General features: G+C 35.1%; 1 protein-coding gene across 1 annotated transcript in view; it reads left to right on the forward strand.

Moving 5' to 3' along the window:
* Positions 1 to 24,950, forward strand: part of KIF18A (kinesin family member 18A) — a gene marked incomplete at both ends in the record, with an annotated part of 44,346 nt that overhangs the window by 13,584 nt on the left and 5,812 nt on the right. Inside the window, 4 exons of the mRNA XM_082317410.1 lie at positions 4,790 to 4,952; positions 8,977 to 9,141; positions 10,284 to 10,405; positions 11,737 to 11,975. Coding sequence (XP_082173536.1) covers positions 4,790 to 4,952; positions 8,977 to 9,141; positions 10,284 to 10,405; positions 11,737 to 11,975 — 689 coding nt within the window. The remainder of the gene's footprint in view (positions 1 to 4,789; positions 4,953 to 8,976; positions 9,142 to 10,283; positions 10,406 to 11,736; positions 11,976 to 24,950) is intronic.

Consider the following 24,950-nt stretch of genomic DNA (forward strand, 5'->3'; position numbering starts at 1 on the left):
CTAGGCAAATTATTCAGTAAAACACTTCAAGATAACCATGTACTCTGATCCTCAAGAAGCTGACATAACTCACTCTGACATCTTAATTTACATTAGTGGTGAAGGTCTTGCATCTATAGTTACTTTCTTATGAAGTATTTACTAAACTGACAGAAGTGCAGCAATGTCAGTATTCTGTGGATTATATTTATTCCCATCAAATTTTCATTAGAACTGCTGATATCAAGAGTGTTTGTTTATGATAGGTAATTGAATCTTACTAAAAGTTACAATCAGTGTGCATGTGGTTTTTAAAATGCGTTTGTGCTCGTTTTTTTAAAGCTTATCAATAGCTTCATTACTGTAATGAAGATATTTCATGGGAAAGTCAAGTATTTTTATCCCAAGGCTACAAATGTTATTCTGTATTAACATGCAGATTAAATTCTACCATTAATAACACAAAAGATTTTAGGACGTGTTCTCCTAGGAAACTCCAGAGCTCTGTAGGGCTAAGAAGTTCTTTCCTACTACCAAAAGCTAAAGATTTTGGAGAAAAATAACAACCATCTTTAGTCTTGGTTGTTTGAAGTACCATGTTGTAACGTAGGTTTTCAGAAAAACAAATCAAATGTAAATTTTATAAATTTCTTATCCCATTTTGAGACAATATTTAGCAAAATTGCTATGACTTGATTTTAAGTCACCTTGACTTTTCAGATCTGGTTTCTATTGTTCTTGTGTTATTGGAAGGATCACCGTGTGAAAGCACTATCCTTCAAAAATTGAGTGCACGTGTGTGTGTGTACACGTATGTACACACATGCAGTGGCAGATAAAAATGAAATAGTGATTGTGAAAGGTTTAATAGCAAAAATATTCAGTGCAAATCAGTATTTGTGGGAGGTACAGGGCTGGTATATGGTCATTCACTAAGGTGTTATCAGGAAGAACACTGAAAAATTGGTGAAGTCCAGAGATGAAAAATAACTGCCAGCCAGACAATCAACTAAAAATTCATCAAATAAAAATACAGTAAAAAAGCCAAGCAAACAAACAAAGCAATTAAATAGCCAAACAACTGGTCTATATGTGAGCTGAACAATAACTTAATGACAGAAATAGAACAATAAATGTAACTAGAGTGGTGTTATATTTGAGTGTTATGTAATAAAGAAATACAATACAGTTAAGAAAGGGGGGGAAAGTTGAACATAATAGCAACAAAAGCTTCCTGATAGATCTGTCTATGGAACAGTCTTACTTGGAGGATGATAGAAGTCCATCTCACAGGACTTTTAATACTAGGCAGAGTCCTTTAATAACAGGAGGGGAAAAAAAAAGGTTTCTCTGGTAGGAAGCTTACCTTCGTAACACAAAAAATGTGAAAATGTCTTACAAGTAAGAGAAAGTTACTATAATTTTAAAGTTATATTATCAATAAACTGGTAAAGATCTAGACTTTTAAAATTGAGATGATATGTTTTGGAGAGAGGGACAGTAGAATATTTAGAAGGCTCTTTTTTAATAACTCTAGGAACATGTTACTAAATAGAAATTGACTGTCTCTTGCATTATACAAAAATTCCAAAACTGTACTTTGTGTTCTAATGGTGGTGTTTCTCTTCTCAGCCCAGTTTAGTTGTTTTAGTAATCTGAGGGGGGAGGGCAGGAAATGACACATGCATGGGGCAGGAAGGAGCATATGAATGCTAGCTTTCCTCAAAGCTAATTAAGAAGGTCATTTTTGTGAGTAGACAGAATGTAGTTTGCATAAATGACAGCAGCTGCCGCTACCGCTGGCAGATCCTACTTCGGCAGTATCCTCCCTGCAAGGTTTGAGAGAAGCAAGAACTTGAAGTTCTTTCCACAAAGAGTTTAATTTATGTTTGTAGGTTCCTTACTTTCTATTGCTTTTGTATTTCTTGGTCTCTCTCTCTTCTTGGTGATGTTCCTGTCATTTTTTCTGATGTGACAGTCTCTCATGAGAGCACAAAAAAAGTAACAAATTAAGATGTGATGTATGAATTTGTTGCAGAAGTCAATCTATTTCATAAGAAGGTTAGGTTTTGGTGTGAAAGTCTTTCTGGATCTGTCTCTGCATATCTCATCACACATTTCTGAGAATTATTTGCCTAGGTTTATTCAGTTAACTTTTTTTTTTATTGGCCCTTTGTGGTATTTTTTTAACCTGGAAAACCTTCTGAAGCAAAAGTAAAAACCCATTCAAAGCAAAATGCTCTGTAACTGAGGTTCATTTTACTGGCATTCCAGAGGTTTCAATAAACCTCTCATTCAGGTTATTTAAATTTAATTTTCAAAAGAAGTGTAGGTTTCTAAGTCATGTTGATAGTTCTGACAGTTTTCCTGCATATTTTTGCACTCTAGGTCTTTAAGGTTAATTTAATTCCCTGTGATTTGCCGTTTATTTCATTCTATGTGTGTGGGAAGAATCAGTCAAGGGCAAGGTCTCTCAAATGTCTTTTCAAAATGCTGGACATATTCTATGCCAAGATTTCTTTGCATAGAATGTTTGTTCGGGTTTTAATATTCTGGAATATCCATAGAGACACATGTAAACCTATCCCATTCCCTCTAGATATCAGCACTAAAGTGGATGTTGCATTTCCTTCTTCTTCATGAGGATCCTGTCAGGTTCATCCTACTGATAGTGTGGGTGATGAGTTCATTCCCCCCCCGCCCCCATTCATTTACAGGTCTTGAAGATGTTCTGCTTCTCCCTTCCGTTTGGGACAGGGTAGAGCGCCTTATCCACAGTCTTGTGTTTCAGTCTTGTGTGGCTTTTACTTCACTTTTACCTGGAAGAGAGTCACTGATTACACCACTTGCTTCTTCAAATGCAAAGATCATTCCTGCTCCCTCTGTTGTCTAAACCTTGGAGATGCTTTGTCTGCCAGCCCTTCGAGTCTTGAGCTTGTTGAGGTAAACAGTGGACACTGGCTTTGGAACTACCACCGACAACAAGTCCACGAGCAATTTGAGACTAGGTAGTCCAGAGAGTTCATACCCTGCATATGCCTACAGGATTACTTTGTCATTTTTAAGTGAAGAAGAGAGGGTAAAGATAACTCCATAAGAACAGAATTGTGCTTACCAAAAGAGTGAATCCAGCTCAAGGAAAGGGGCTTTGCAAAGGCTTCTATACTTGATGCTATATTTGGGACACTGGTGATTTTAAGTACACAAAGAGTTGATTTACCAGTAATAGTTCCTCACAGTCACTGTACATACAATCAGAATCTGTGGCCTCTCTTAAGTTATGCCCAGGGTTTTACTGTGAGGGAAATTGAGAGGGACGATTCACCTTCATTTCTTATTGCTGTGTTTCCCAGGCAGCTGGGAGGAACCATGTTTCTATGGATACTATGGAGGAAAAAAATTCTCCAACCAGTTGTGCAGTAGATAGTATAATAGTGCAAATTGTATAGATAGTAACAGTGTAGGATAAGAGCTCTGATACTCTGCAGCTGACTATTTTATTCCTTAAAGAAATATTATTTCTACGTTATGTGTGTGTTTAGTACACATTTTTACCTAGATACGATAGAATTCTCTGGACACTTTTATGTAAAACTGTTGAATTTCTAAAACTGTAGAGAAGAATCCTTTTGTTAATTCTATTTGTTTTTTTAAATGAGAGTAATGAAACACTAGAATAAGACTCGGAGTTATTCAGACTCTAGACTGTGAAATGGAATTGCTACTTCTGAAACACACTGGCAAGAAGTCAATTACATGACAAGAATGTCTCTTCACCTTGCTCTCTAGTTGAACCTATGTGTTATTTTATAGTATTTTTACGGTATTTAATTTTATGATCTTTTATACTAAAATACTAATTTTATGATCTTTTATACACTGTATAACGACCTCAAATGTTGCATTTCTTTAGAATGCATGTTAAACCATGCCTTTATCCTTATGTAAAGTTCTAACAAGTCAATCGGATGTTATGAAATGGCTTGTATACAAGGTTGGTCATTATTGAGATATACAGTATCTTTTGGGCTATTCTGTACTGCATTTTCAATATTCAGGAGTAAAGTGAAAAAGTACCACCACTGAAAGTTATATTGCAACGTGGTAATGCTTCCAGGCTTTCTCCTGATCCTTGTTATTCTGATTTGCATTGTAGGCTAGGGGTAAGCAGATTTTGAGGCTATTTAAACATTGGTCTCCTTGGAATAACTGTTAAGTACCTTCTATCACTAGTTTGTTTTTTTTTCCCCGTTAGCCTAGTATGTGTTAAAACATGGTGGATCTTATGGTTTTAGTCGTCCATTAGTGTTTAAAATTGTACAACAGAACTTCAGAGAAAGTGAGCAACTGAAGTCTCTTGTGGTTTCCCTTTTTTGAGAGATAGCTAGCAGGTTTTTTGAAGGAGACCTTGTGTGTCTATGGCAACAGTAGTCTGATCTGCTTAATAAATTGGTAGCATAAGTAGAGAACATAGGTATTTAGTACCTTTTGAAGGTAAAGGTAAGACATGTGAAGAAGTTCCAGATGTCTTTCTTTTGAATCCCAGTGTCATCTTCATAAATACAAGGTTTATTTTTAGTGACCCCTGCCTGCAAAATTTCACATCCCATTTCCAGTTCAAGTACATAAAATCTTTACTGATGTACTCACACTTTATTTAGTGCTCATCTACAACAGGCTTTACTTTTTTGCTCCTAATTTTTTTGTATTTATTTTATTAACTTGGAATTTAAAGTTCTCCTTGTAAAGGAGACAGTCATAAAAAAAGTCATCAGTAAGCAATCAGTTGTTTATCCTTTGGTTCTAATAGATACAAAGAAATCCTTAAAAATGTGTTTGCAAACCGTGAGGAAATCAGAAAAGAATACCTCAAGGTGGAAATGCGCTTGAAAGAAAATGCACTGAAGACATATTACCAGAAACAATGTCATGAACAAATTCAACTGATGTGCTCTGAAGAAAGAGTAGAAAAGGTGAGTTTTCTGTAATGTAATGCAAGGTAGAATCTCTCTTCATTTTGCTGTACTAATGTATGAAGTTTGCTTAAGTAATTATATAATTAGTTAATGCTTAAATATTTAATTAAAATGGGACACACTGATTATCACTTGGATAAGTAGTAGTAATGCCAGGTGTGCTATTTTTTTCCACACTGCACAGAAAACTGTTGATGTGCTTATTGCTGCTAATTGTGAAAACTTTTCAACTTGTCCTTATGTAGGCTTGATGGTCATAGTTACTTAAGACCAGGCTAGACTTAGGAGACTCGTGATGCTCTTGTCCAAAACCAAAGCATGTTACCGTATGTATGGTACAGCCATTGAAGCTGTTATCAAGCTGAGAAATCGATTTGTGTTTCATAAGGAAAAGCATGGACCTTGTGCTAAACAAGACAGGTCCTTATCATTGATGTTTTCAGTTGTCACCAGGAAAATGTTTGGATAGCTGCATAAGGACAGAGTCATGTGAAGTAAAATAATTACATTTAGTTGCCCCAGATTTTAAGAGAAGAATCTGGGGGCTAAGTATGAACAATTGTTGTTGCGCAGCATTAACTGCTTGTGTCTTTCTGGAAGAATCAAATAATAAGTAAGCATGGTTAAATAGTATCTTAATTTTTCTGATAAAAGTCAGCTAAAAGAAATATATGTTTTATGTAGATATGAAGTTGAGGGTGGGGCTGATTTTGCTTAGTCACAGTAACAATCTGTATTTGGCTGAAAGTGATAGTTTACCATATGACTATTTTTTTCCCAGTGATTCACATGAAATTTGGTCCTTAGATAAATGTCAAAGTGAAAATATATCACACATTTTTGCTTGTCATTAATGAAGATATTTCAAGTGACTAATGTGTTCTAGAATTCTCTTTTATGCCATAGAAGCTCCAAAGAAATATTTTCTATCTGTGCCATACTTTTAAATACTGCTTACAATGGAGTATAGCTGTATGTCTATTCATAATGAGGAGTTATACCTTCATACACTCTATTTCATAGTTTTATGAGCTGATTTAACTTATTTTGAATGTTAGCAGTGCTGCACTCAAATGTTGGTTTTGCTATTAGTTAACTTATAGATGTGATTTACTAAGGGTCAAGTCACTGTCCTATAAGTATGATGCCTTATTTATTAAGGCATGTAAGTCACTGTAATGGTAAAATTAAGTGTCCTTTTGCAACTACTTTGGAACAAATTGGATTTTAATTTGGAATCTAGTCATTTGATTACCAAAGTGACTGCTCACGTTTCCCTTGTGCACTATAATGCTTCTGTTCTCCCTTGTATTTTTACACATTTGCTATTTTCCTGAATACCTCTGGGTTTTCTCTCTGTAAAATACACTGGCCACAAGCTTATTTCTGAAATATTAATTTTTAAGGGAAAAGTTTTACTTATAAAGTATTTTCTCATTTTACACTTAATTGTCTGTGCTCAGTAACTAGATATAATAATGATTTTAGGTACGTTAACACGAAGCAAATGATATCTATACTTTAACAACCCCAGTTTGAATACTTTAATTCAAAACAATGATTTTGGAAAGAAGGAAAAAAACTTACGTATCAGTTTAGGTTACCTTAATCTCTGTTTTTACAAATGCTTTCTTGTTGCAAAAAATTTATCACAGTTTATCTCGTGAAATTAGTCCATCCTGGATCAATAATAAAACATTCCCATTTTCCACATAACTGCCCCCGTTTCCAGCTTTTTTAGAACTTGGATGCTGCCCATTTAAAGGGCCTGTTTACATCCTCCTGTCTAATGCCCATTCCTCCACTTTTGTTACCTGTTTTTCTGCATCTGTGTTGTTTTCCTGTTGCATGCTAGGTATTGGCTACAGCAGTGTGAGCCAGGAAAGCTTTGTGCCAATAGGAGAACATGTGTAGAGCATTCCTCTTTGTATGGAAACAAAACGTTAGTATGTGCCCCTGTGTTATCGTTACTTTTAACTGTCTTGCTGAGTTCGAAGAAGTCTATTCACTTTTGACCTATTTTATCTTGAAGGTTTCTGCATCAGTCATGGAATCTATTTTACAACTTTTATTTTTTTTTTTATTAAGACACGACAAAAAACGGCTGGTACTTTGATAGGCTTTAAAAAAATATATTAGATTTAAAATCAATTCTCCATTTCTGATTGCCACTTTAACATTATTTTTACTCTCTGGAAAAGGAGCATATTCCTGGCAGGCAGTCAGTTTATCTTGGTTTCAGTTTTTCTGCTTACTGCAATTGCCCATGCTGGGTCCAAAAATGCTTGTTGAACATGTCCCAGTTCTTCAGCCCAGGAGGGATGATTTCTTCTATATATCTTGTGATATTCCCCCCCCCCCCCAATTACAAAAGAGTAGCAACCAGGTATCTTGCCTAGGACTACTTGTGTTCCAGACGTTGTGTACAGCTAGCACGCATAACCATATTTTTTCTGTTGTAGCACATCAATGTAACGTGTCCTTTCTTCCTGGGAACCTATGGGATGGGTTCATCAAATGGTGGGATATTGTTAATACCACCTTCAATCCTAATACCTCTCCTGCACCGTGTAAATGCTGAAATATGCAAAACAATGCATTTGAATTTCTGTGCTTCAGCAGTCCTGAAAGCTTTTCCCTAGTCTCACTGGTCAGAGGGAACCAGTGATCATTGCGAGCTTTAGTCTGACAGTTAACTCTTCCTCCTGGTACTTTCCCCAAGGAACTGGTCAAAGTGACTTTGTCTTCTCAGGATCCTCTGTCATCTTAGCAGATAGGACAGTTGCAAGAGAAAGCAAAGTGAAATTCTGGCCAGAATATAGTCTTTTGAGCTGGTAAGTTGCCTGGAGCACACATGTAGTTCAGGTGTCTTTCCCATGCTGGTTCTGTGTTCTGTACACCATGTGTTGAAGGAAGCATTTTGAAAAGTCAGCTTAAGAAATGCAATCTGCATCTCTCCACGTACTGTACTGTTTCTGCTTTCTACTGCGTGTTCACCAGTTCGAGCCATTTCTACTTTGTGCAACATTAGAGAGGTACATTCAGAGTTTCTTACGACGTTTTGTAATAGAATTAATTTGGCCTGCCCTTCTAAATATGTAGACTTATTCTAATTGATGAAGTTTTCATTTAGAGTGTTCATTCTGGAATGTATGAGTGTAGAGATTTAGGTTATAGTTTTTAAAAACTAACTGGGTTCTGTATGTTTGTTTTTGTTGAGTGTAGCAATATACTTCAAATACTTGTGGGGTTTTGGTGTGTTTTTGTTTTGGGGGTTTTTTTTTGTTTTTTTAACTAACTAAAGTTTAGGCATAGCTGAACTCTGTGAACTATATCTAAAATTAATGTTCTCTATGACTAATTGAGTCAGTGACCTAATTTTTAAAGTATACTGCAAACTATAGTTGTCCTCTGAATAGAAAGTCCCCTTTGCCTCGTCAGGATACTACCTCATTCATATCCAACTTGCTGTTGCTGGTTTTGTGCCTTTTTGTTGACAGATTTCAGAGAAGCATCAGAAGAATTTTGATGCTTGAAGATAGAAGGTTTTCCTTTTGCCAAATACTTTATCCTTTAGTGGGCTTTTTCTAGGACATGCTGCATTAGGAAAACAAAGCACATAAAACTTCATATTCATGCTTGAGTTACTAGAAATTATTAGGTTATGTTATATCTAGAAGTGTGTTTGTGCACATGTAGTTTTTCCAGTCTTTCTAACTTAATATAATTATGGCCTAGAACAGAAATTGATCAAATCCAATGTATTATTCTTTAAAGGAATAATCAATCAAATAACTATATTCTCTGGCTTCCAGGGCTTCCAGGAAAAAAAATTTGAAATGTTTAAATATAATTCAGTAATGTCCATAAGGAGAATGTGCTGCTTCACTTCTATTAAACTGGTCAAAAATGCAAAATGTTTGTTACGTCCAGTTGAGTATAAAAGTATGGAAAAAATCTTTTTTTATGTAGATATTTTTGAACATCATTTGAAAGTTTTCCTCTTAAATGCGATTTTTAGGCCACTTGCAAGCGGGATCAAAAGCTTGCAATGCTTAGAACCCACCGCATACACATGCAGAAGAAGAAAGAAGAGGAGATCGAACATTTTGAGGAAAATACCAGTTGGCTGCATCGTGTTGAAAATGAAATGCGCCTCCTGGGTCAAGATGGGTGTATTCCAAAGGTAAAATGCCTTTCACTTCAAGGGCAGATTTCATGCCTTGTAGACAACATCTGACTATAGTTAGGAATAGAATTCTTTTTTTCCCTTCCCTTTGTCTTGCTTCTACTCATGGCTTCTGGTTTAATTCTTTCAGGGTGGTTTCAAATTCTAGTGTTAGCTGTTTCTGTTCTTCTGCCCTAAAAGTACTTAATTGTTTGTGCAAGTATTCCTTGTTCATGAAAGTATAGAATTACATACAAAAATGCATGCTAAAGGGGAATAAGTATGATATGGCTGAGCGGTTCAGATGGTTGCCAGAGCTGATCCTGCTCCTGGCCATACGCTTCTATTCTTGCCTTTACAGTAGCTCCTGATGCTTGTCTAACCATGTGACAATCTAATTCATAGCCTGGCTAAAAAAACCTTCTTTTTTTGGAGGGTGCTAGGGGAGGAGTGGGAAGGGGGAAGGAAGTGGGAAGTTGTGTTCTCTGCCAAGGTTTAGCAAGTAGAGTCAGCTCAGTGCAGCCTTAGACAAGCACCAGAGCTGGCAGAAGAGAGGGGATGAAGGTCTGTGCAGGAAGAAGAGGAGGAAAAGAAAGGTGGGGAATTTTTCCTCCCTGCTTTTTAGTTTCAGCCAGCAATTAGAGTGGCTTAAATGGTAGTGTAATGAGCACTTATGTGACTCATATAATGGAATATATTTCAATATCTGTATTTTTATTTGTTGATACTTTAAAAGAAATAAACTTTAAGGTATTTCAAACAAGATGTTGGCATCTCAGGACGATGACTGAATACAGTGAAGACTTGTCCTAGACAATGTCACTGAAATTCAGATATGGAGCAAGTGCACAGGAAAAGAGGCAAGCATGTGTTTGGGCACGTGTAGATAAGCATACATGTGTGCCTGTTGGATTCTTAATGCTAATTACAGCACGCCTGGTATTGGTCAAAGGAAATCTACAAAGCGATATTTATGCATGTAAATAAGAATCAAACAGTTCATACTTTTCTACCATAAAACTTGATCATAATAATATAGATCCACTCCATCTTTACTTTTCAATATAGGATGTATTAATATTATTTTTAGTTTAAATTTTGTTACTCACTTTTAGTTTGATGTCCGGTTGTTTTGGTTTTTTTCTTGCTAATTTCCCAAGGAACTCTCTAAAGATCTGCAGTGTTGCCATTTAAGCCTGGAAGTTAAGGACCTGAAAGCCCAGATTGAGCACATGTTAACTCTGGTGTCCCTTCAAGATCAGCATTATAAGCAGACAGAAAAGTAAGTGTGGTTTCATAGCAGGCCTGATAAGACTTCTATTCTGACATTTGTAACTTCAGAAGACATATCTATAGAATTTAATTTTAGTTGGAAGAAGCAAGATTTTTCTCAAACTTTTTTTTTCTGCGTTAGGATTGTGTTTTCTGAAGCAAAAAGATATGCAAAGTAATAATCACTTCATAAATATTGGTCTGTATCCACCGTTGTTTAAAAGCGACTGCAGGGATAGTCTAGTGCTTCTTATTTCTATTTAATTTTCTTCTTTGCATAGTTTTTACAAATCATTCAATAGATCACAGTATCTTATTTTCCTCTTCTGTGTTGAATAGCAGTATTGATTTTTTTGTAAGTGTTTGTGTTCTCTTTTAATTCCTTGCACTGTAGACAATAATTTACCCTGTATTAAAAATTGTTACCATTAAACCCTTATATAGCTAGTTAGACTGAAAAAAGCTGAATTTGCAGGTGAGCATCAGCTCTTTTTCTATTATCAGTCTCAAAAATGTTGGAGACTAGCTTTCAGAGTGTGACATAAGGAATAGGAAGTAATTGTGAACCTGTTCCATGAATAAGTATATTAAGTTTATAATTAAGTCATTGCAAAATGAAATAACCAGCTTTTCTTCCTTCTTTGGAGAAAAGGCTGTTACCATAAACATTACAAAAACTAGTACATAAACCTGCGAAACTGAAAGCAAAAATTTTAAAGCTACGCTGATAGTAATTACAAAGTTGCTTCTTTGGGTTTTTATACATGTATCACTTTCCCTATTGCTTGAACCTACTGTTTAGTCTTGCAACTGACTCCACAGTTAATGAATTCCTGTGTTCAGGCAGAATTCCTAAACTTTTATCACTCTAATTTGGTTTGCAGTTGTGCATGGATCTTAATGTATTCCATTCTTTAATTAAAGATCCTAGTATCTAAATTTATTTGGACTAGGCTTCTAATAAGGTTTTATACACATTTAATTAAGATGTGCTTGGTTTAAACCACAGTATTTGGTTTATGGTCATCTTCTATATACTGACTATTACTGTGGTGTTTGAGGGTCTGAAGATCTTGGGCACCAAGGAAAAAATATACTTAGTAAATGCTTAGAGTGAAATACAAGATTTTGCAGAAGAGAAAAATCACTCTACCTAGTCATGAAAATTTCCTCTCAGTGTTATGGTATTCCCCGAAAACAAATTAAAATAAATTACATAGCAGAACTTGGGAGGTGAAGAAGGACAAAAAAATCCCTCATATTCCTAATAGTGGCAGTGCTAGTAAGGAACAGATTGATTATGATTTAGTGATATTTGTCTTGCCTCCTCTTGTTTTATAGAGTACTGAATACTTTGCTTCCAGTTCTTCGCAAGCAATACCTAACTTTGAAAGAAGCTGGGTTGACAAATAATTTAACTGAGACTGAATTTGGGGAGGTTGAGCAGCTGATTCAAAGACAAAAATCAGTAGTTTGGGCTGACCAGACTGAAGAAAAGGAACAAAATCAAAACCATGCACTAGAGTTGTCGGCTATCTTTGCATTTCCACAACTTGTGAACAGACCGAACACCCCATGTCGTAAGTATATAATTAATGTGTTCTCTGTTGGAAATACTTTTACATGTCTCCTGCAAAAGCTATATGTCATCCATAAGCATAGTGGATGCACACTTCAGCAAATAGTGAAGCCAAATGTAAAACCAAGCCTCAGACCCACTTTCTGTAAAATATATACCATTCTTAACTCGATATAGGAAACAAGTTTACTTTTTCAATGTCAAGACACACTCTGCCAACAGGTAACTCCCTTATTCTCCCTTATGTTGTAACATACCCCATATATCAATGTTCCTAGATCCTATGAGTGTTATTAATAATTCCATTTGAATCTTTCACATGACATTGATGGAAAAAGCATCATAGTGTCAATAAATATTATAATTCTGTTAGTGGTTCAAAAAGTTAAGCAGCTACTACAGTTTTGCACAGTTTGAAGTAATAGCCTTGAGGGGGGATGAGATTTGCCATTAATTACACGCTGACCTGGAATCAATTTAGTACAGTATTTTGTAAGATTATTTTTCCAAGAATCAAAAGATGCGCTGTTTCTACCATGGAATTGACTGCTTTGCTGTATCCTGATGGCACCATTTCTTTCCCGTAACTCTTATGTTCCAGTCAAACGCTGGAACAGGCTTTCTAGAGAGGTGGTCAGTGCCCCAAACCTGTCAGTGTTTAAGAGGCATTTGGACAATGCCCTTAATAACATGCTTTAATTTGGTCAGCCCTGAATCGGTCAGGCAGTTGGACTAGATGATCGTTGTAGGTCCCGTCCAACTGAAAAAGTCTGTTCTAGTCTAGTCTATGTAGCTGTCTTTTCTTCTTTAGCTGTAAAGTGAGTTGCCCTGGAGCGTAGCCTGAGTAAAAAGGGATGAAGAATCCTTACAGGAGCCACTGTCCTGAGGGATGACAGGCAAAATCTCAGCCTGATAGTGCAGCTGCACTGTGGGCCAGTGCTTGTATCTTGTGCTCTGGATAGGCAGCGCTCAACACACTGGGGCTTTGCGATTACAGCTGATAATCCATAACAATGAAAGACATCCATAGGTAACAAGGGAAAAGCAGATAAACAATACTTCAGCTTCTCAAAAGCTGGTAGTCATGGAAGAGCACTGACCCCTGGAGCACTATGAAATTAGTTCCCTGCTTCCTTTAACTTTCTTCCTCTACGCAGCTGCTCTGAGGTTGAGAATTATTCTGCCAAAACCATTTATTACCTCTGTTCTCATTAAGTGTGTATGTGATTTTTGGCATATGTTTGTATCGCTGTTGATTGTACCAGGTAGTTGATTCCCAGTATTTCACTGTCCGCAGTCTGAAGGTCAGACTGTGTTGAGGATGGGCTAGGGGTTTTTTTTGGCAGGGGTTAGGGCGGGGGGGGGGTGGGGGGGGTGGGGCTGGTGTTGGGTTGGTTTTGGTTTGGAAGGTTTCTTTTTGGTGTGGGTTTGTTTTTGTGTTTTCTGAGAGAAGGAAAAGAAAGTTTGCAGATTTGCATCATTATACCTACTATTCTGCCCATGCTAGTCAGGGATTCAGCAAGGCTGAAAGCAGGTGTTGGTTTGCCCATTTCTCCTTCCCTCTTGGAGCGAGGGCAGTGGACCTCAGCGGGTGGCAGCAGTTTTCCACTCTGCTCCATTCTCATTTCCCATGTAGAAAGAAATTGGTTATGATCTTGGATTGCTGGCAACCTTTTGGAAAATCGTGGTAGCGATAGTGTTCGTTAGGAACCACGATGCTACTGTCATATCACGATGGAAATATAGTCTGCAAAGCTTTATGAAAGGCATTAAAATAAAAGGTAGTGGGTTTCTTTTCTGTTTTATCTCTATTTTTAACAAAAAGAAGAATACAATTTTAAAAATTAGTTTTCTAGTCTGTTTTTTCTGTCATGGCAAAGTAGATTAATGAAGGGTTTGGAGGTGGGGATTGTTTCCTGTCATAACTCATCTGAGAATTCAAATACTGTGACATTTTATTTTCAGTGCTAGAACACTGGGATCTTAAGTGCTAGCAGTTCTGATTACAAAAATCACCCCGTTCTTATTTCAAATCATGTTTTGTGTGTATGTGTGTATATGTATGTGTATATATATGCCTATATTTTCATTTATAATTTAGACTGTGATTATCTGCCTTAAATTTGTAATTTTTTTATTAGAAAAAAAACCAAACCCCTAAAAATAGCATTTATGACACGTTAAGATTGGATTTATGGAAGTATAAGTCTGACGGAAGAAGGGAAGAAATACAAACTCCGTTAAACCACTTGTAAAATAAGAATTCAAGACTCATGTGCAATGGGGTTTTCACTTGGAGGCTGGTATTGTATATGTGCAAGACAAACATGAAGCCATGCTCCTAGCTGGTATTTATTTTATATCATAGGTGTATTTTTTTTGTATACTTTTTTTCCTTTTAGAGGGACTTTTTTCTGGCAGAATAGGTAGGGAGATGTACCCAAATACAGATCCAGTAAACTGTGTAATATACTTTCTAACTAAATATTGATTATAGAGATTCTGTCTTGTCATATCTGGGTTATCGTTGCCATGAATTTTAATTCCTAAAGCTACTAAGCTTCATTAGAATTCTTGATTAACCTACTTCTGTTCCACCTTTCTTGAAGTTCTGTGTTGTAAGAGGCCAGATCTGTTATTACTGAAATTAACACCAAAACAGCTGTTAATTAAATTGCCCATGAACTTTTAAGGCATAAACATTTCACTCCATTAAAATCATTAGACATAATTTGAGGGGTTGTCTTGTAAGTCTCATGTAGAGGTTTTCCAATTATTCTCTTGTTCTAAATATTATTGAATTGTATGTTCACCTAAGTAAATGGACATCATGCTTTTTGGTTAAGATGAATTTTTTTTCAGGTGTAAATGGTGTCTTTGCCTGAAGATGTCCACAGAAATCTTTTTTGGTATTTTTATTTTTGTTTACTTGTTGTTCTTTGGAAAAGGAAACAGGGCACATTACTTTTACTCCTTTCACCCTCTTATTAGATGCAGGAGAAAACATGGTAAAAACAACTGTCCTCCAAATTTTGTAACTTTGACAGGAAAGGTTATGATAATTTCGAACAAGACGCTTATCAATTTTTTTTTTATGGTCTTCATCTGATTGAGTGCTCTTTCCATTTGCTTTTGACTAGTTGTATCAATGTGTTGATACTTCTAGGGGATGTTGCCAGGATTTTTTTTTCCAGATTACTGAAGATTTTTAATCTTCACAAAGAATCTACCCCTCTCTCTCATTGGCAGCTTAAGTTGGTGAGCTAACATAAAATAAGTTTCCTTCAACAGGTTTTTTGCCCTCAATATTGCTTGCAAGTATAAGACTTACTGTTTAACAGGTAGCCATTGTTGTACAAAAATTTCTAAACATGAGTCATTGTACAGAATAAGACATATTGCTACTAGGTACTAAAGTACTGAGAACTTGACATGAGACATTTGAAATTGAGTTGGAATTGAACTGAGAATTGGCTTTACATACTGGAAGAAGTTAACATAAAGTTCTAAAAATGATTAACTGGACATTCAATTATTTAATTTTAAAACATTGAGATAACAAGTAAACATGAACTGTAGCAGCTCTGCTCAGAAAAAAATAAATTATTTTCAAACAATATTTTTACAGTATCATTTTAATATTAATGTGTCCTTACCTAAAGTGCTACTGGTGTTGACACAATCATTTCCTTACATCTTGGGAGGTGTGGTGGGAAAAAGTAATCCACTTACCAGTGCTTTAAAAATTTTTCTGTTGAACACAAAATAAATGCAGTGAAATAGTTCTTTTTCAATAATATGTTTGAATTCACATTTAAAATATTTTGAACTATTAGCTGATACTATGTTATGGAAATCCATTTATCTTGTGCAGAATGTATATAACAAACTATTAAGAAAAAAAACATAAATCAGAAAAAATACATTAGCATGGGAAAATGTGAAGTAGTACAAGGGCAACATCCCAATCATAAATAGGAAGGATATAGTAATTTCTTTTTTTCCTTTAAAGATGAAATAAATTATTCAAGAATCCAATTCCTTCTCCCTAAAGTCATCTCAGAAGTATGCTTGGCAAATGTTAGCAAGAGCTGACCTAAGAACTTAGTGAACAAATAAAAAGGAGGATTTATACAGATCCCCTCACACCTTTGGCACATCGATATTTTATTATTTATAATTTGTTCAAGATGTTGGGAAGGAAATAGTGTTTTGCACCAAGATAAAATAAAAAAATAGCCACGTGCTACACTGTGGTCATTATTCCTTATATAAAAGTCCATATTTCACGTATAACATAACTGTGTGAACTTCAACTTGTCAGTAGGAAAGAGCAATGCAATTCATTTCTTGTGATTTTGTTCTTATTTTTCATGTTATAAGTTGAGAGCAGTAATTTTTTTAAATCTCCCATTTAATATAAATATATGTCGCCTTGTGTTAGTGTCTCAGAAGTTTCTTTTCTAAATAACCTGGGGGAGAGGGTAGAAAAGTTAATTGGTGGCAATGTAATGTTTTTCACATGAAATGTAAGCCTAGAACATCTAAGAGGAAGAAGAGTGTACTAGGTCTGCTGGTAACAAATGTGATGTATTGCTTTTGAACCTACGTTAACACATATTTGAAAGAATATTTTTTTGAGATAAAATCCCTGTGCAAAAATGAGATGCTACTCATGTAGAAAACAGTAAGATTTATGAGGAAAATATAAATTCCTCTTTAGTATAAGCTTATGAAGTTAATAAGTACATCTTTTTTTGTTGAACTCAAAAGTATCTAAGGATGTATACAGTATCCATACGTTATCCACATTTGGAAATTTCAAATTCATCAACAAACTACAAGTTACTGTTTAGTAACTATGTGTTTAAAATGGTAGTGATGCAGAAAAACACCTGTACTTACAGGAAACTGCTGAATTCTGCGTGTCATAAAACATGAGGCACTAATCATTGCAGAAACTTTTTAATGACACTATAACCTTTTGCTGGCAGTCCTTTTAGAGGGAGCCATGACATTGTTCATTGAGTGTTTTAGCATAAAAATTAAAATGCTTCAAGTCATATAAATAACTTTTCTGATTATAAGCACTGTCCCCAAAAGGCTTGAGCAGCTGAATCCTTTCAGTAGAATAGGAAAAGCTGTGAAAGCAGGGCCTTAACTTCTCATGGTTTTCTTTGTAATTGACTACATTCAACTATTTGATCCTGAAGAAGGAGGTCAAACTAGTAATTGATGTGGGAAAAACATCTAAAAAGAGTAAAGGGAATGACAGCAAAGGTGAAAGGGTAGGGATTTTTATTTGAGGTTTTGTTAAAAGTCCCTTACAGAAATAAGTTTTGAAAAATATATTCCAAATGCACTTAGTTTATTTTATGAAGCAGTTTTGATATTACCTTGTTATAAGATCCTTTTTTCTGTCAGGAGTTTCAAAATACCAAAGAATTTCAGCTGAATTCTACTCTTTGTTTCTAATGAAGATTTCTTCCTTGGAAAGGGTCTCCTATGTATTAAATAATGTAAAGTCATAGTAGGAGAGGAAAAGATCAAGATACATTCTGGCCATTAGTTCAACATCTGTTTCTATGGTCAAGTTATCAAGATAGTAAATTCTTGTGCTTTAAAAACTCTGATTTTTAGAGAAAGCTAATTAAAGATCATAAGCTTTGCCAGTGCACGTGTAGTGCTTCACTACAGGAATAGACCTCTTTCTATCTTGGTTTTCATTTAACTTTTGAAACCTTTAAACACCTTCTGTAAAATGTCTTGCTCTGAGAGTCAGAGATGTACATTACTAGCTTGCTGTGTTAATCAGCAACCTCATCCAACCAAGTAATATTGCTTAGTCATCTGTATGCACTACCATGGGTACCAGCAATAGCTCTCAGAAAATTCACAATTTGTCCTAAGCTAATGTTCCTTGCTCTTCTGGTTTGTTTAGACAGTGCCATATTAACACAGCTATGCATGACAAGTAATTTGATCTAACAAACAATTGTTTTGCAGTGCATGCTAACATACTCTACATGTAATGATTCAAGGAGTATTTTGTAAAGAACTTACAGTATCTGAATCTTAAATTTCTGATTGCTCTTATTTGATGTGTTTTTCTTCCTCCACCACTTCAGGATTTTTAAAATAAAATTAAATACCCTCAAAACTTCTTCACCGATACGGTGGTCAAGCATTGGAACAGGCTGCCCAGGGAAGTGGTTGAGTCTCCATCCCTGGAGGTATTTAAAGGATGGGTAGACGTGGTGCTCGAGGACATGGTATAGTGATGGACTTGGCAGTGATAGGTTAATGGTTGGACTTGATGATCTTAAGGGTCTTTTCCACCCTTAACGATTCTATGATTCTATGAAATTTAATCTGAAATGAAACATTTGAATTATCTTTTAATTTCAAGTTGTTCAAGTAAAAATATCTTTAAAAGATTTACACGATATTAATTTATCCCACTGAGTGTACTCTCATTATACTTTTAAAAATATTTTTTTCCTTGGTAATTTAATTTTTGTTTCTTAAAATATGACTGAAAACACATTATTTTCAGAACCTCCACTCTTGCTCATTTTCATTATGAAGCCTTAACATGAGGTTTCCCTAACATGTCTTAACCATACTTTCTACTCTACATTAACAGGGAAGCTTTTTTTTTTTAAACAATTGTTTCCTCAATGTATAGTCCTGTTTTTAAGCATTCACCCATGCTAACTATTTATTCTGACCTTAATTATAAATTAGAATTGTTGTTTTGTAGAGGAAATGCTGGTTTTCAACTATCATTTTTGTTTACAAATATGCTAAAAAATTACCTTAAGCTTGTGTATGCTTCATGAAACCATAAATGTGCAACCTCATGAACAACTCAACTATTTGTATCAAGTAAAGCACAGGCTATGAAAGCTACATAAGATCATTTAAAAACGTATTTGGGCCCCCATTCTTGGGTGTTGGTTAATGGAGAGCCATACAGTATTCATAGAGTATGGACTGATGGGTGGAGAGCTATGACGGGTATTTGCAAGTATTTCTGTGAATGGGAAAGTTCTTGGCATTGTTTCAGGCATCCCATTTCCAGAAGCCTTACTGTACATTACCATTCAGAGAATGGAATTGATTTACAGGAAAAAAAAAAAAAAAAAGAAAAGGCATCCATTACCTCCCCTTGTCACAAACATTGGAAAGTCAATTTATTATTATTTTGCATGGCAGGAAAAAATGGGGTGTAGTTGTATGTAGTAAAAGACGATTAAAAGTAGGAAAAGCATGTGTCTTGTATGTAGGAAAGATTTGTCTTATATTGAGCAGCTTTTTCACACTGTCCTATGACTTTTTTTTCTCATGCATCCCTGACCACTGGGACCCACAAGAATGCAGCCTGGATTTTAGCCTTTTTCAGTTCACAGCTGTTGTTTGCAAAACTGGCCATCACAGTGACACCTTTGGGTCACATGAATATTAAATAATTGAAATGCATTCAGTAGACCTCATTTGCAATTTGGAATTCCATGAGTCAGTTGTTAGAAGAATCAAAATGTAGGATTAGTATTGTAATTGGATCAATCATTGGTAGCCCAGAAATGTTTATTGAAATGAATACATTAATATTTGATTTCACTTTAGCAGAACAACCTGGTAGACTTAATTTAGCACAGTTTCCAGAAATAATCCCCTTATGCATGTATTAACATGAGTTCCAGAAGAAGAGAAGTCTTGGCCATTATTTTGTCCCAAACATCAATTAGAAGTAACCCAATTCATCAGAGTCGTCTTGTCATGAACTCTACTCACTTGTGCTGTGACTCATGTTTCACAAATACTGCATTCTGCTTTTCATGTTAACTCACAGGGCTGTAAATACCTGATATTGCTTGTTTCTCTCCTGATAAATCAGATCTTCTGAGTAGTCTTTTGGGACAGATAATACAACAAACTAATGACCAAAACCACCTCATACCGCTTGATGGGGGGTGGTTGGTCAGTGGAGGATGACTTTTATTTTTAATTTCCAAGTGAATCTCTTAAGAAAAATAATATCTAAAAGAATTCTGACAATTATCTTTTATAATCATCAGCCTGAAATTAAAGATCAGCAAATATGTGATCTATTTGGAATAATGCTTATTTTTAAAGAGAAGCACTGTAGCTGAAAGCACTAGCTAAGGAAATACACCTTCTAAATTTTTCTTGTAAGCTACTCTATCAGGTTAACTGTGGATGTTTCTGTAAAGTATATAGTGATTCATTTTTGTATATGAAATAAAAAATAAACTTAATATCCCTGAATCATGATGATCATTCTGATGCAAAAGATTGAACTGGCCATAAATTTGAAGCAAATACAAACCATAAACATTATAATTTCCCTGCCCTATTATGGAACAGGTTTGGAGATTTCTTTGGAGTTGGAACGTGTTGTTTGTCTTTCAGTAGAAAAGCAATGACAACTCTTAATGATTAGCATTAGACATCCATTCAGGAACTATTTAGGTTTGTTCTTTAAGAAAATATGAATAGCCATACTTGGTCCACCACTATGTCATCTTCAGTACCCTGTGTTCAGTAGTTGCCAGTAACACACTCCTAAGACAGAGAGAGACAACAAAATAAATCTAGAATCAGCTGACTTGCAGTTTCCAGTTCCAGTGCAATGGGAAACCTCATTGAACCAATCACATGTAATATTTGCCAGTAGATATCTTCTAAGTTTGTCAAATCTGTATTTTGTAACCCATTTACACTTACGGGCTTTGCCACAGCATGCTGCAGTGAGTTCAACAGTATAATTGTTCTGTGGGAGGTAAGTATTGCTCTTAGTGTTAAAATTAGTATGTGATATGAATGGGGTATCTACTGTTTGTTACTGCAAGAAATAAAATAATCCCTTATTAACCTCATCTGTGATATTTTATTAATGTATTATATATTACCTCAGTTGTTCCTAACTAGGAATGTACCGTTATCTCAATGTTCTGTGTTTACTCATTGGAATGTTTAGGCAATAAGATAAAGCATATAACATATACATACATCACACCTACAAGCACTCAACAATATCATGTTAAAATTGAGTATCCTGGAAGAAAGCATTGCCTAAAATTGTCATACAAATACTTTGGGTTTAGTAGGCATGACCTGCTATGAAATGAATGTCTCTTCTCTGTTGCTTTAATACTGGAAGTTCATATTTGCCACTTACAACATGTAAATCCTTTGTTCTGGAGCTTTTTCTTTTTCTCATCTTGAATAGGATTTAGGGGAACTAGTTGTCCCTAGTTTTAGCTGTCCCATTGCATCATAAGCCACATAATGACAGATGACCACATTTTCTAAAATTGTTTGCTAAAATATTCAGTGCTCGTTTAGACAAAATTATGCTAACTCTGCATGAATGTAGTATTTAGGAAAGACAAGGTATGGTGTTTCAGTTTGAGGCATATTACTTTTGTGTCAGTTTGTGGTACTAAATTTTCTCTTTCAATAAGAATTTTACATATATAAATCTTAAAGTATGCCTCTGAATATCAATGTTTTTAATAATATTGAGTAGCCTTTGAAGTATTTGAAAATACGTTCTCACAAAAAAAAAATTTTTTTTTTTTTTTTAAGGATACGACCACTTTTGATACGACCATTTGAAGTCATCTGAAATCTTTAGGAGTAGTGTTTTTGTAGCAGCTACTGTTGTCTGAGCCCATTTTATTTAAACTTCTCAATGGCAGCTATTAAAAAGCACCTACAAAAAATTAGCAACTGGCTTCAGTATCTTCCTTCCTTATTAAGACAGAAATAAAAACACTGGCATTCCTTTATTTTGTGGGTTTAAATGTTTATCTTCCTGTATTTGTTTCCTTTATAGCTTCAGTTATGATCTATACTGTATAACAGCAAGCTAACATGAAATTGGGGTGTTGGGGTTGGTTTTTTTGTCGCATCACATTTCGTTTATGTTATTTAATGAAACCCAAGTTAAATATGATGTTGCTGGTGATGTTCTTGTTTACTTTCTTGTTTACTGTGTTAGGAGCAACTTAATGCTTTCACAAAAAGCTTTGAGAAGGGACACTTCTTGAATATTTTATATGCTTTCCAATACTTAACTGGCAAGAAAAGCTAGTTTTGTTTTAACTTCATTTTACAATGAGTTTCCAGAAATAAATAGATTTTAAAAATAGGTCTGGGTTTTTACTGATGGCATATATTTGCCCTATATAGAATTGCTGCAACTGTCCTTTTATTAATGCACTTGTATTACAGTATGGAAAAATGTTCATTATGATGAAATTCAACAAATTATTAATGTTGGCAATACTTTTGTTTTCTTTACCTATGTAGTTCATGGTTTAAATGCTTGCATTTACAGTTAATTTAAAAATGCTTCCAGTATTTAGTCCTGGAGAAGCTTCTAAAACTTGGCACTCTCACCAAAATGTTTCTCCATCAGACTTCCTTCCTAGTAACTTTAGGACATCAGCAAAACCTGTGTCTTACAGTAAGAAAACTTTCTGAAACTGGAACCTCCCTGTCCTAATGTAACAACAGACAAATAGAATTCTAACCATTGTTTTTCCCGAAACACACACTTTCAGATGCATATAAGCAGGAAGAAAACTTGATAAATTAATATTTAAAAATTGGTCTTGAAATGTTTAATGGATAGTTATTTCAAACATTAGATTGGAATCCTTAGATGAAGCTTATTTATTCTTGTATTTAAGAGTACAAGCTGTCAAAAAAAAAAAAATCTTTAAAAGAAAGTTTTGGCCTTAATTTTTGGTTGTGATTACTAGATTATTTTTTTTTTTGAAAGACAGACATGTTAATCTTTTGCATAGAAGAATAATATTGTATTCTCGAAACTGAAATTAAAGAGCAAGCACATTAATGAAACATAGCGTTGTTGATACTGTCACAGAGTACATATTGAAAATGTTTCATAAATAAGTTTCTAAACAGCATAATAGAATTGTAATTGTTCATGTAATTGTCCAGGCATCTTTTCCCATAAGCAGTTTAGCTTAAATTAACCTGCTTTTATTGTTTATGCATTGTTGGATAAGATGTTGCATAGCTGTTGAACCATAGTAGTTTATAAACATTGTTCTTTCTGAAACTGAGCCCTTGAGTGAGGAATAAATGTTTGCTTTGTTTTTTCAATGGCTTCATTATTGAGTTAAGTTCTGGCAGCATAGAATAGATTTGTGGCATATATATATATATATATATATATATCTGTCTATCATCTAATTTACTTGCTACTTGTACACACTTTGATACTACCTGTTCCGTCCTCCCAGAACAGGTCTATGTCTCATGGTAGTCTTTAAATCCTTTCCTGTCTCCTCACAGCTCTAATTTGTATCTTCTAATTGGGCATCATCTTGTGTAGCTGGGCATGAGGAATCTGTCATATGGTATGTCTAGTTCCAAAGTGTGTACAAAAAAAACTGGTGCTGAGATCATCCTTTCATCCCTTGAAGGCTTTCCTTCAATGAGGCTCTTCTTTGGGCCTTTTTCCTAAGATATCTGATTTCTGAGGGTACTCGGGGAATTGTCATTCTTAGAGCTTCTTGCCTATGGCAAATTGGGTTGCAACTGGGCAATGAGCTCAAAATTAAACTGGGGCTGAGAAGTGGTCACCAGTCAGAGAAAATACTACAATCATTTAAGCTTTGTTTTTTGTAAGAAATCAAACTTTGGAGGGGGGGAATAATGCAATACATATTTTTAATCAATTTTCTTCCTCTTCAAAGAACTTTTATGGAACGGCTAAAATGCTGTAAGTGTTAACACTTGAGAGAGAACTAAAGCATTCGGACTGAGGAGTTCCAACTCACTTTCTTACTCTGATGCAAAAATAGAATGGAATTGTAGAGGAAATAAATATTTATCAACACTGTTATGTGAGTACCATAGTTAGTTCCCGAGTAACTGTCGGCAATTTAAAAGCGTGAGTTCTTTTTACAGTTTAGTTGCTCACAGGACTGGAGTAGGCAACGCAGAAAGGGGAATTATGATGCTGTGCCTAGCAGCTGAAGTGGGGCCATTCCATAGACATTTTAAAAGGTAGTAGCCTTTACTTCATCTCTTAAATTTGCAATGAAAGTTAAATATGGAGGCACCTGGGATTTTGAAAGCCCTCTCCTACTCTTGATTTGTTTAAAAAGAAAAAAAAATCCTTAATTTTTTGTTATAAGCTACTAGTTGTTGACTTGAGTGATCACTAGATTAGCCATTTGAACAGTTGTCTGTGTCTTTAAATTATTTTCCTTTACTGAAAACTTGAATATATGAAAGGCCTTTCCTCTCTTACTTTGGAGATTGCCTTTATTGCCACCTACTTGAAGATAAAAATAATATGAGACTTCAAGAAAAATAGTATGAATCAGGATGAATGGGAATGGCCAATTACTGCTGCATTACTCGCTTTGTTGTTTTTAAGGGTGGGGTTTTTAATAAAGAGGTTTTTTTTCCAGAGTTGATGACAGGATCCAAGTAACTTCCTTCTTTCCCCTTTTCCAAAACACTACATTTGCAATGTCAAAGAATTTTGTCCCTCTGAGTGATTCTATGTCCTTCCTTTTACAACAGCCTCTCTGTCATTCTACTGCATGGTACTTGCTAGGGAAAAAATGGCCATGATCAGGAGGCAGCTGTAGATTACTGTGATAGTAGCATCTTAAATTAAATTAAGAGTTGTGTCATGATAATGTGATCGTTTTCAATACTCTTACTCTTCCATTCCCTGTTGTCATGTGTCATATCTTACTTGTGATTACTTGTAATATCTCTGGGATTAACTATATCAGCCTATGCATATTTATAACACTTTGAGTGCCACAGAACAAACGCTACCGTCTGGACAATGCTGCAATAGAAATAATTCCAGTTATATGATCAAATTAATATGTAAATGAAATAGTGTTTGTAATAGTTTTTGTTAATAATCATATTTCAGCAGGAAATAGTT

Source organism: Platalea leucorodia (assembly GCF_965183815.1).
Source record: "Platalea leucorodia genome assembly, chromosome: 7".
Taxonomy (NCBI): Eukaryota; Metazoa; Chordata; class Aves; order Pelecaniformes; family Threskiornithidae; genus Platalea; species Platalea leucorodia.